Source organism: Lutjanus erythropterus, chromosome 20 (genome assembly GCF_056507025.1).
Source record: "Lutjanus erythropterus isolate fLutEry1 chromosome 20, fLutEry1.hap2, whole genome shotgun sequence".
In the NCBI taxonomy this organism is placed as follows: Eukaryota; Metazoa; Chordata; class Actinopteri; order Lutjaniformes; family Lutjanidae; genus Lutjanus; species Lutjanus erythropterus.
This window is the reverse complement of record NC_139336.1, coordinates 11,187,551-11,200,520: the sequence shown is the minus strand read 5'-3', so window position 1 is coordinate 11,200,520 and position 12,970 is coordinate 11,187,551. Positions and strand designations below refer to the sequence as shown.

Sequence of the window (12,970 nt, the reverse complement as noted above, 5' to 3'; positions counted from 1 at the left end):
TCCTAACAGTCATATGTTGGAGCAAAAATTAAAGGAGATATATCACTGTGGTGAATTCATAGATGTGCTGGTAAAGCTGAATCATTCTCCTCCACAGCTGATGTACAATACACGTGCCTTTGAACACTTTGTTCCCAACATCAACATTCATATCGCCGTTGCTTTTAAAGTCTGGGATTTTCCGTGTCTCAGTACATATGGTGGGACATGCCAGTTTGCAGCTTGTGTTTGGTCTTATGAGAGTGTTACATAATTTTGCAAAAGTCTCCACAGAAAATTTTACTAATATTACTGTGAATGCAAACTACAGTGAGTGTATCTTTACAGCTTTTACAGGGAATCATTTTGTAAATTGCTTGATGATCATTCCCCCCTTTACACATGGCAATATCACTTGACTTATGACTAGGCAAGGCGTTCATTGACTTCATGATGCACATTTTCACTCACTGACCAGGGTGTTAATACCTTATCTGACCTATGAGTCCATTCATAGGCTCTGACTGCAGCAGTTATGACTGTATAACATAAAGTATTACATACATCTATATTTTCAAGAGCATGGAGGCAAAGCAAATACATAATTAAGAGACTAGAAAATGACTCAGAGAGTGCATCCCTCAACCAACTTGATACAGTATATTAGTTATTTACTTACAGAACATGTATAGGAGTGATTGATAACCATGAGTTATAAGTTTCAGATTTATGTCATTCACCAGAGTATGTTTACTGCAGTCAAGTACAATTTTGAGGTACTTGTGATTTATTGGTATTAGTATTTCCATTTTGTGTTACTTTTTGCTTTGACTCCACTACAGTTCAAAGGGAAACATTCTTGTTTTTACTCTACTATATTTATTTGACAGCTGTAGTTAATAGTTACTTTTGAAATGAAGTTTTTTTTTTATTACATAAAAAAGTGATAATTTTATCAAATAAAATTAGCTGAAGATTAAACAGCCCACTCCATGGTCTCAAGGGATCAAATTATCCAATATTTTACTAAATACAAATATTAGAGGAAAAAGTCCAAAATATTAATAGAAATTTGTAGAGCAGAACTTTGTCAATTTTTATTTTCTCTGAAATTTGTCATCTCACAACCCCTCAGATATATTGTGTGACCCTTCTGAGGGCCCAGACCCCTTGGTTAGGAACCAGAGTACTGAACCTCTCTGTATGAGGTAGTTAAAACTAGCTCTACTGATCTGCTTCTATTGCATTGTATCATTAGGATCAATAATCTAAAAATGTAAAATATAATATATATATAATTTGCAGAACAAATACTTTTGATGCTTCATGAACATTTTTATTATAATACTTAAAAGATCTTTAATTAATTACTTACTTGTAATGGAGTACTTGCATCCTGGTAATGGTATTTTTAATTAGACGTTCAATATGTAAATTCTGCCGCTAGGGGTCTCTCTAACATTAAAGGAATAACAAAGGCATATAGTTTCATGATATGTAGTAGTGTGGGTTCAGTGCTGCTGGAATTATATATTTTTGTTGGCCAGCTGTGAAGTTAACATCATTCTGGTTCCCTCCACAAATCAGCCAGTGGGATTTTTCCATTGGCTTAAGGATTAGTGCCAAAAAAAAAAACAAGCTCTGAAGTTTATGATACTGACACATTTTGTTCAGCAAGATAATCTTCTCAAATGAACAGAGCTTACACGATTTTCAAAGCATATATGCAATGACCAGAATTAACAAGTTAATGTTGGGCTGTAAACGAATTGCACCACGGTCACTTGACTATAGATCACCCTCATAAATTGACTAGTGTTCAGCATGATGGCGTTTAATTGTAGGAAACATTTGGGATAAGGGGTGAGTACACAAGTCAGTAAAATATAGTAAACGTAGGTCTGGGTTTTTCTTCCACATCTATGCACCAGTATCTGTAGTAAAATCTTAAGGAGAACAAAGAAACTTGTGAGACAAACGTAACATCTTTTTCAAAAACTATGTGCATTAATATGCCGCTATTACAGCCTCCACTCTTCTGGGAAGACTGTCTTCCAGATTTCAGAACCTGGCTGCCAAGATTTTCTTCCATCCAGCCACAAGAGCATTATAGAGATCAGCCACTGATGTAAGACGACGAGGCCTGACTCTCAGTCAGCGCTGCGGTTCATCCCAAAGGTGTTGGATGAGGTTGAGTCAGGCCGAGTTCTTCCACCTCAAACTCACAAAACAAATAAAAAAAAAAAAAGTGGGATTGGGACTGAAAACAACTTTTTTTTTGAGAAGTTTCAGACACAGCTTTTATCCCTATTGGGTGCCTATATTTAGTCTCCCCGAGGCTGAGCAGGTTCTGTCTAGTCTAGACAGAACATCACACACTTTCAACAACAAGGTTCAGGGTTCAGAAACACAGAGCCTGAGTGCGAGATGAGGCGTGTGACCTGGTTCAGTGTGAACAGCTGACAGAGGAGCTTCCAAGGTCTCGTACTTGATATATAAAGAGGACCTGATGTTGTGAGTGAGTGAGCCATCTGACCTACAGGATGAATACCCTCCAGGCTGTGTTTCTCGTGGCTGTAAGCCTCTCTGTTGGTGAGTAAACCTGACTGCAGCCATTCATCTGTAGACTCATGGCGGTTGCGAGTAAATGCATCACTTACTAGAGTATAAATGGATTTCTGATTGTGCCTACTTGTTGTGATTCAGCCCAGTCCCTCGACTACAGGGCGCTCAACCAGTTCAGAAACATGATCCTGTGCGTGATGCCTGATAGCTGGCCCGTTCTTGACTACGCCGACTACGGCTGCTACTGCGGAAAAGGAGGCTCTGGCAAACCTGTGGATGAACTGGACAGGTCGTGATTCAGTCGCCCTGCTTCATACTCAGACAGCAGAAAGAATCCCAAACTTGTTCGGTCTGTTTGAAAAATTTGCCCTGTTTTTTGACACGTAGGTGCTGTCATGTGCACGACCAGTGTTACAGCGATGCTATGCAGCACCCTGAATGTTGGCCCATCCTGGATAATCCTTACACTGAGTTCTACGACTACAGCTGTGACGAGTCGAACAAGAGGGTCACCTGTGGACGTAAGTACATCAAAAACACTTGATATATAAACCTGTTAATTTGCTCATAAAATGTGCTGTAATATGCATTTTTACATTTTTTTATTCAAGAACTTATAAATGTTCATGAGAAAAACTGCTGTATTAGTGTTTGGGTTAAGGATTAATGTTTAAACCAGATTAAATCGTAGTTTAATTTTAAATTTCATTGCACATAAGTTTTAAACTACCTTAAAATTAAGAAAAAAAATCAATTTAAACTTTCTTTGAATCTCAGTTTAGTTTTAATTTAAATCTAGATTTAATTGAATTCTGTTGCACAAAAACGTAAACTCCCATTTAAAATATGATCAACAATCATCAGCATCAACAATGCAATGTTTTGTTAATTTTTGAGCTACCTGGCAAATAATTTTCTTTTTTTTTTTTACTTTTAAGCTAGCTACAGACAATATTGCAATTTTTAAAAACTTTTTAGCTGGCTAACAACAATGCACTGTTTTATTTTTTAAGCTAGCTAGCAAAAAATATTACTTTTTTTTACTGTTTAGCCAGCTAGCAGATATTTTTTTTTTGCTTTTTTCTAGCAGACAATACTATATTTTTTTACATTAAAAGTGAGATTAGTTTTCAATTGTGCAACAAAGCTAACTTTAAATCTGCATTCAGTCATTTTAAAATGATTGGTTCAACCCTGTATCAGTTTCTTTAATTCATAGCAATAGTTGTTGGACGTTTTGTAATCTGTTCTCTCTTCTTCCTCTTCTGCAGAGAATAATGACCCATGTGAGATGTTCATCTGCGAGTGCGACAGGAAGGCTGCTGAATGTTTCAGCAAATCACACTGGAACCCCGAGAACGAGCACCTGCCCAGCGACAAGTGCCAGTAAAGAACAGCTGTATCAAATCAGGAATTTATGCTTCAACATGATACATCCATTTCTGTAGTTTTCACAAGTGACAGATCAATTTGTTGAGGATCCATGGCTTATTAGAAGTATTCACAAAGAATACACATTGATGAACCAAGAATCATGACTTTTGTGTGGGAGAACACTGTGATTTGATCTGTAAGTTATCCTGGCAATAAACACATTTAGAGCTGCAGCACCTCTCACTTCACATGCTGTTTACTGATGGACAATTATTTATGGGTGTGATCTTAACTAAACCACAGAGGGCGCTGTGGTTCACAATTTTTTTTTTTACTAATCTACAGGATGAAATCAGTAGCACAGTCTAGTGTAGACTGATGTTTTGTATATATGTAATATTTGCACTTAATCAAATAATAAAAATGCATTTGCTCAGAAATAAGCAACACATTTTTTTTTTTATTTCTGTTTTATTTTTAATCTTCTTCACTTAACATAAAGTCATCTTTCCTGAATGTGGACCGAACATGGTTTGTAATTAAGGTAATAAGATCCCAGCAAACCAAATGTGGGACAAAGACTACATTTGTGTGGGACAATGTGAAACAAGTACTTTCCAAAGTAGTCTTTGTTGTAGCTGTATGTCCTCTTGTGGCTGCTAGGTCCCTTTAAATTATGCCAAAAACGGCAAAGCTTGTGACTTAGTGGTGACTCACAGTTTCCCGCATTGGGTGGAGGGTAAAAAAGATGGTGACGGGTTAACCTACACTTGACCCATGTGTGCACAGTTTCATTGGCCACAGCCATTGGATAAAATATTGCAGTGGTATGATTTTTGAAAACTAGCTATTAAAAATGTGGGACATGGTGTCAGTATGTGGGTCTCTCTATTTCTTTTAGAATACATAGTTTGATACTTTGACCTTATACCTTATAAACTTTGAAGGCCTATAGTATAAATGTAAGTACTTTTAATTAATTAGCTAAGTAAATAAATGCTTCTAAGTACTTTAAATACTGAAACTGGGGATTCAAAATCAACTTAAGCTTCGAGAGAGACATTTTGAAGCTTGTTGCTAGTTTAGCTAACATGAGTTTCTCTGTATCCCTTCATCCCAAGGTGCAAAACCAAAACCATATTGATTCAGATCAGATGTCTTAAAGAGGCTCAGACATAATATGTACCTTAGTTTTAATTATCATGTTACACACAGTCCAGCCAGAGGGCTGTACAACATAGCCAGGCTTAACCTCTTTTTTTCTTCAGGCTCTGTGTGTGATCGCATAAAAGGGATGTTTGGTGTATCATGTCTTTTTCATCTTTTTTGACACAAAAGTAGAGTGCCTCGTACTTAAATCAGGATAAACAAGTTGTCATAATGGAGAGTTATTAAAAAATATATCATGGAAAAAAATCACTGTTGCTGCAAATAAGTGCAAGAGAGGAATGCTGACAAAAAATTAGTTACTAATTACTTACTAATTTACTTAATGCACTCTCAAAGCCTGCCGAATGTGATAACTGCATATTAAACAATTAAAGTTGATACAGTATTTTGATTCTGTTAGTCTGAAGGATACGTGGAATTCACTTTAATTTTTGACCAAATCAAAGTAAAATTAATGTCACTGAGTGAATATTACCTGTGATAAATAGTATAGACTAGACATAATCAGATTTCTAAGCAGTATTCAGAGCTGCAATATCAGCAGTGCAAAATGGGATCAAGCACAGAAACATCATTCAAAGTGTCTGGAGCTGCTTCATCCTTATTTTAGTGTGCGGACGATCTGCTGTGTATATTTTAAGGTGTTAAAATGACCTGAAGCAAAAGAGAAAAATGACTTTCTGTATCACAAAAGTGAGGTCAGAACTGAGTGTAGAATAACTTACCATGGTGATCGAGCCAGGATAAAAGAGAGACGCCTGGGTGACATTAAAAACTCTGGCTTTAGACTCAAACATGTCTTGCTGACTCCTTAATCTTACTTGCCATTGAAAATTTGAAAGGGCCATATCCAACTAGTTGAATAGGCCAAGTCTACTGGATCAAATAAAATCAAATACCATAATCATGATCGCATAGATATGCAGGAATTGAGCCAAACAAAGGATGTACAGTAATGGGTACTTAATTGAAAAGAGTGAATTAATTCTGCCAAAAGCCACCATTAGCAACAACAATACTAGCGAGCCAATACAAACACAGCGTTTGGTAACAAACAATCCAATTTCAGCTACTTTCTAGAGTTGTTTCATACAGCTCTCAATGCACCAGATGGTTACTAGCAAAATTTTTTGGTTTGCTGTTGAGAGTATTTGGCACCAGAAGAAAACAAATCTGGTCACTGCAGCCTAGTGCTGCCTTGGCTTCTCCAGCCAGCCGCCGCTGTTAGCTCCCAGCAGCTCGCTCTTTGTGATCACAGCTGTGGCTGCAGCCCACTGGATCAGTCTTCGGGCTATTGTTCAGAAAGCACTGAACATCAGCACTGTGAGCACCAGCAGCTGGTAGCTGGCTGCTTGCCATCAGCCAGCTGTGGCTGCTGCTGGCTCAGAGATAAAATGAGAAAAATGTCAAATGCAAGGAAGAAAATATACATATGAAAACTGTGTGCATATCTTTGTGATTATTTTCTCTTGTTGGTAAAAGTGGATGGTATAATTGGCTTTGCCTCCTGCCTTGTCCTGACTTGTTGGAGACTTGTTGTGTCCAAACTGATGAACACAACTTAATAGAGCTGTCAAAATACCAGAATTTTAAATGTCAGAACAAAAAACATACTCGGTACCTGTTGCAGTACCAGAAAAAAGACCTAGGCACTCAAAATAGGATCATTTTTTCGTTTATAAATTAACAAACTGCAAATAGTGCGGACCAAAAATTTCACTGAAGACTGTCTGCTTTTGTTGCAAGCTAAAATTTCAGGCAGGACAATGAAGACTAAAATGAATTGAGGTCTTGAACGAGCACTTTCTATCGATATTTCAATACGTTTGGCAACCTCACAACTCATGCCAAAACAGTGTTTGCACAGGAAAGTGAGTTAACCAACATGCAGCACATTATAAGAAGCAAAAAGTCCACCAGGCCTCTAAACAAAAAGACAAAAGGTCGCTTGTGGGTGCCTCGCTAAATGACCCACATGAGTGTTTTCTCATCTGGCACCTCTGTTGGCTGGATGACTTCATTCGTCAATGCCATTTCAAATGATTCAACAAAAATGATTCATATTCCGCCCTGAGTTTTTTCAGTAGTCCATGAAGGTTGTGCTTCTTCTGTTTTTGCTCCTGGCAATCAATGATGTCATTTTTTTTTTTTAGTTCTGAGGTTCTGAGGTTAATCACAAACTACTTTGTTATGCTGAATTGCAAAAAAATGTGACACAAATCTCTGTGTTTTCAAAATCTCTTTTTTCAGAACTCAAATATTTAATGTACACTTTTTCCTTATCTGCTGTATTCTCTTCAAACTAAATGCACTATCATGATTTTGTTCTTTAAATGTTCTTGCCACAGTAGAATAACAGAACAGAGCTCTCGAACAACTGTTCCTCAGATATTTAAAATGCTCATGTGGTCATCATTTACGACAGTGCCATTCAATTTGTTACCAAATACAGCAATCACTGTTACTGTACCAGTATGAAATGGGAAAGACTGGTTTCTGGTATATGCTCTTTACTACTGGAATGAAATGTAAAACAAACTGAAGTTAGGGGTGCTCATTCCTCTGATGGGCTTTAAAGGAGCAATGTGTAGCAATTGTGTGTCCAAAAATGACCACAGTGGTCCAAATAACAATATACATGTTATTTCTCCCCAGCTCCCTCCCTTCCAGATGTGAAGAGGCTCAGGCAGGCTGCAGGAACACCGCAGGAATGCAAGGTGAGCACAACATCGTAAATTAGCAATAACAAATGGTCCTACACTGTAAATTGATTAGCTGTTTATAACTGTCATTTGTCTGTCAGTGTTATTCTGAAAACAAAAGGCAAATGTTACAAAAATAAATATTCTAACCTGAAGATTTATTTTTGCCTTTATTAGACAGGACAGTATAAATGTAGAAGGAAAGAGAGAGAAGAGTATGACATGCAAAATATGTTGGACAGAACCGGGGGGGTTGGGTGGGGGGTTAAAGCATGGTTGAGTGGCTGAAAAGAATTTGACAGGATGGAGGAGGAAGATAAAAAGAAAGGAGACATACTGAAATTAATGAAGGACCATTTAACAGACAATGTGGTCCATTCACTGTGGCGTGCAGAGAAAGATCTGGCTATTGATTTTAAAACAATCACCATGGCTCTCAGTCAGGATTTATGCCACAGTGAAAAACGGGAGATGTGAGCCCTGTGGTTTCGGCAATTACGTTGGCCTATGTACAGGACTTTATCAATACATCAATGATCCACCTATGAAAGAATCAAAGAGAGCCTACAGGGATTTATGTTTGAGCAGCCAGGGAACTTGCTCTATCAAGTTGATTTGTTGGAGAAATGCCTCCTGTTGTTGCCTAGTCAGCCGTCTCCTATTTCAATCTAACAAACTATACCGATCTATAGTAACTTAATTATGTAACTTGAGCTAGCCTGCATGTTTTAGCCTATCATTCTCACCTTTCTCTGCTTATGCTGCCAGTGATATAGTTTTTGTTACAGTGTGTTGCTTGGTCACTTTATACTGTACCAAAAACGCTGGGGGCGAGTGGCCTACCTGCAGTCCTCACCTGTGTCCCACCAAAAATGTGTGGTGCATCATGAAGCTCAAACTGCAACAGAGACAACAGATGGTTGAGCACCTGAAGTCGTACATCAAACAATAAAGAATTTCACTTTCAGAACTCAGTATTCTCAGTTCCCATGTGCTTACTGAGTGTTGTTAAAAGGAAAGGTGATGTAACACAGCGGTAAACATGCACCTGTCCCAACTTTTTTTGGAATATGTTGCAGGAATCAAATTCAGAAGTAGTGTGATTTACAAAAAGACATAAAGTTAATCATCTTGTCTTTGTATTGTTTTCATTTCAATATAAGTCAAAAAGTTTTTGCAAACACGTATTCTATTTTTATTTATGTTTTAGAGAAGGTGCCAACTTTTTTGGAATAGTAGCTGTTTTATAAAAAACAATACGCCATGTGAGGCCATGATTTACAGTGATTTTAGAACAGCTAAGAGGGTGTTAGTACAATGTATCATTGTAAGCCATGGTCTCCTGGGGCTACTTGTGTTAGTATATGTAACTTAATATGTTCCAGGTCTCTTCCAAGACCTTAATCTCCGTGAGACATCCTGAATAAATAAAGCTAAACTAACATTAGAATGACAGGCCCTTTAACAAGTGAATCCTCCTTTGGTAAAGCATTGGTTACAGCTTTGGTTACAGCTCCTCCTGAGTTACACACTTGTTGGCCCAAACAGTTTCAAACACTGAATCATTCACTTCAGGTTGCAAAATGTTTTTCTAAGAATCATTTTAGAAATGCCACAGTCCCCTCGGCTGAAAACCTAGTCATAAATCAGTTTGCAGCAGTTGTCATTATGTGCCTCCTGATCGTTCTGTTCGTCACTCATTTTTGGCTCTTAACACCTGACACCCACCCAACACTGCTGACTCCCATGAATAAATAAATGAGTCGTTGTGTTCAAGGTGTGTGAACCTGCTACATGTGCGACACGTTCACATGCTCACGTTCCACATGATATCACTCAGCTGTGGCAGTTCATAAAAGGGGGTGGTCCTGGGAGGACTCGAGCCTGAGAGAAAACAAAGAAACGAGTCTAACAGAAACATGACTAAGAAGGAGTAGAGCAAGAGAAGAAGAGGGAGAGACTCTCTGTCAGTGTGGCTCTGATGACGCTACTGTTGCATGTAAACACATGCCCACGCATTATCCAAAGTACAGGCTGGCCCCTGTGCTGCCATGGTTACTCGCTATTTGCCATACCAATCACGTACAGTACAAGAAGTAACAGTTCCCAGCGTGTTGTTCTACTTTTCACAGCGGGTAGGGGAGTGTCTGGAATGGGCTCTCCCATACATGCCGCGTGTGCCAGTTCGCTCAGAAGATCTTTCACATTGTTGACTTGTTCTGTCTGGTATGTATGACGTACCACATGAAATCAGATACCAGAAATCTGAGCCTGAGCCAAAGAAATAATGTCTGTGTGAAAGAACATCGTGATAATAAATCATTCACTGTGCTTAGAGAAAATGGGTTAGTAGCATTGACTTCAAAAGGTTTTTAGAAAAAAAAAAATCTCCTTGTGTACTGATACACATGCTTTCTTTCAAACAAATACAGGTCTCGTGTTTTCACTTTCCCTCCAGGGCCTCTGTATCCAGGGCTTATGTGCAGTAAACTTTAAGCTGTAAATGTGTATGTGTTGAATGATTTAACTTCTGGAGAGGGAAGAAAAGAGAAAAGAAGCTTTTTTTTTTTTTTTTTTAGAAAAATGTATTTAATGAGAACATTAATGCACATTTATTATTCACATTACAGCAGGGTAGTTGAGTTCAGGTAGGAGACTTCACTCTATCCTCAGTCATCCCTAAAAACACCAACTCTTTCTTAAATATTGAATAATAAAGATATAGCAGATGCTATTTGCACCGCAGGTGGAATGGTCAATGTGGCTATTTGAACCCAAGGTGGCACAAGTAATGTGGCTATCTGCACCCAGGGTGTAGATAGCATTGCATAATATCATAGCATAATAAATAGCTAATGTGGCTATTTACACTTGCATGACAGAGACAAACCATGATCTTTTCCAAAACCTCAACAAGTTGCCTAAACCAAACCCAACTGCACCTGCACCAGAAAACTGAAAATAATAAATATAGCAAACTGTAAATAATAATTCAATTAAGTCCAAAAACTTAAGTTAACACTGAAATTCACATTAAACTCATATCCAAGTCTCCTGGAATGGGACTTGAACCTCACTCTTTTACATTCTTTATAGCTACACAGAGGGGGTTGGGTGTGAATAGCTGAATGGCTCCTGTGTGCCTATTCTCACCTGGGTGCAAAGAGACACCCTCTTAAGATATTCACATTATTTACATATTCCCATGAAGCTGTTGAGATGTTATCGCGTAAATTCATTGGTCTTAATTAGCTACACACAGTGTTTTCCACTCTGCTCCAACTTTGCTTGATAAAGACCTCTGAAGATACTGAAGCTCGGCAGAGTTCTGCATACTGAGGGACGCCTGTGAAGGCCATGATGGTGGACGATTTTGTGAAAATGCAGGGGAAAAACGATTAGTGTCGCCTTGGTTGGCATTCGGTCCATCTTTTTCCATCCACACCCTGTAATTCTGCCCCCTGTTGTCGTCCCATTGTGGCGTTGCGCCAGGTCCAGGTCTGAAATACGCACAAAACTCGACTCGTTCTTTTGGATCTATGTTCTTTGGTAGGCTCAAGTCAAAGGTAAAAACATCGATATCAGAACCCCCACAGCGCTGCTGTTGCATGAATGTGCAGGGAATGTCATGATGGCTCCGCCAAGAGTCAAAAGTCACTCTTATCTGCACAGCCTTTTCGATACTGGGATGGGAGACACACACTCTGCCACTTAAGGAGTGCTCTGAAATGCTGCAGCTTTCCAGCTGTATGCGTGTCTCTCGCAGACGTGCAATAAAGGCTTTATGGTCAATCATTGGCTGTGGGAAACCCAGTCTCAACTTGGACCGCTGCTGTTTCTTTTCGAACAACTCTTGGCTTTGCAGTTTGGCTGGGGAGGGTTTTATCACCAGAGTGGGAGCAGGGGAAGAGGGCTCCGGGATAAACAGACGCACAGCAGTGAGAGACAATCCCTTGGCATCAGCAAATACCACGCGCTTCTTGTTTGGACTGGCGCTGTCCCTTCGGAAACAGCTCCGAGGCCCCGAGGACATGGGGGAGGAAGATGAAGGGTAGGGGGAAGATACGGAGTGGTGGTGAGGGCGAAGGCTGGCCCTTGGCGGACCGTCAGTCGGTTGACAGTGGCGTTGCGTAGGTTTCAGAGGAGACATGGACAGCAGTTGATAAAGGGGTTGACGCCTGCTAAGGCTCAGACACACGGCGAGGTCGACTGGCATCACAGCTGGCTGGGGGTGGCTACCAAAGGCGTGGAGAACTCTGAGAAGGAACATGTGATAGGGTTAAAACGAGATCTATCAAGGAATGATTGCACATATTTCTGTTTTACTTTCACATGCTCTCTCGGGTAATGTGATCGCCAACAGCACAGTGTATTAGAGTAAAAGTAGTTCAGTGAAAGCACAGAAGGTTACCTTGTACAATTCATTTTTCCCACTGTTGATGTTACTTCATAAGTATGTTGTCTTTGCCAGAGGGCTGCAGCAAATTCCAAGTCATCTATAAGCAGAAATCAGATTTACGAATCAGTAAAACTCCCCCTGAAGTAAACATCAATCAGTCCAAAAATGAGCTGTCTACATTACCGCAAACAGCCCCTAACATACACAAGTAAAGGTCATGGTATTTTTCAGTTCAGAAGATACTTACAGACTGCCAAACATGAGTTTCATCAAATTAATGCCAGAGAACAAGAAAGAGATCTGGATCGTCGTGGCTCTCTGCTCCTCTCTCTGGAGCTTATGTATGGAGTTTCAAAATGAGGCTGAACCTTTCACCACACCACATGTGCATGTGGGTGGAGTTTAGCCAATGCAGTGAAGCTCCTTTGTTTATGTCCTGCCCCTGAAGAAAAGTTACGGGAAGAGAGATAGAGCCTCTTCAGGGAAATACCAAATATTTGAATCACAGCATACAGTTTATGATAAAGAATGAAGTGTCATACAGACACATATTGTATGTAGACTCTCTGGGGTGCATTTGAACTTGTGCTGTAGGCCAAGTTTGTTGGGAAAATGAAAACTATGAAAATGGACAACCTTTTCAATTGACCAGACATCCCTTTAACCAGTTTCAGATAACAGGGAGGCAGAAAGCGCACTATCCAATTAAACTTGAAATTCAAAAATTCAAAAATTAATTTGCAATTTTTCATTAAATGTGCATAATGGTGAAGAAGAAATC

The 12,970-nt window shown here is 39.2% G+C and overlaps 2 protein-coding genes across 2 annotated transcripts; one reads left to right on the top strand and one right to left on the bottom strand.

Moving 5' to 3' along the window:
- The first annotated feature begins 1,822 nt into the window (after positions 1–1,822).
- On the top strand, positions 1,823–4,151 carry LOC146308187 (phospholipase A2, minor isoenzyme-like). The gene is made up of 4 exons (XM_084745710.1): positions 1,823–2,571; positions 2,686–2,833; positions 2,932–3,065; positions 3,816–4,151. The coding sequence occupies exons 1-4, from the start codon at positions 2,523–2,525 to the stop codon at positions 3,932–3,934; spliced, it is 450 nt and encodes a 149-aa protein (XP_084601836.1). The 5' UTR covers positions 1,823–2,522; the 3' UTR covers positions 3,935–4,151.
- A 6,198-nt stretch (positions 4,152–10,349) lies between these two features.
- Positions 10,350–12,572, bottom strand: ppp1r3c2a (protein phosphatase 1 regulatory subunit 3C2, duplicate a). Its single transcript, XM_084746013.1, has 3 exons — positions 12,437–12,572; positions 12,202–12,286; positions 10,350–12,046 (listed from the first exon to the last, which is right to left on the bottom strand). Exons 2-3 carry the CDS (start codon positions 12,213–12,215, stop codon positions 11,035–11,037), a joined length of 1,026 nt encoding a protein of 341 aa, XP_084602139.1. The 5' UTR covers positions 12,216–12,286; positions 12,437–12,572; the 3' UTR covers positions 10,350–11,034.
- Positions 12,573–12,970: the final 398 nt, after the last annotated feature.

Coding starts and splice junctions, on each gene's coding strand:
- LOC146308187 (XM_084745710.1), top strand. CDS start 2,523: ATGAATACCCTCCAGGCTGTGTTTCTCGTGGCTGTAAGCCTCTCTGTT. Junction 2,572..2,685: donor GGCTGTAAGCCTCTCTGTTG/GTGAGTAAACCT, acceptor GTTGTGATTCAG/CCCAGTCCCTCGACTACAGG. Junction 2,834..2,931: donor CCTGTGGATGAACTGGACAG/GTCGTGATTCAG, acceptor TTTGACACGTAG/GTGCTGTCATGTGCACGACC.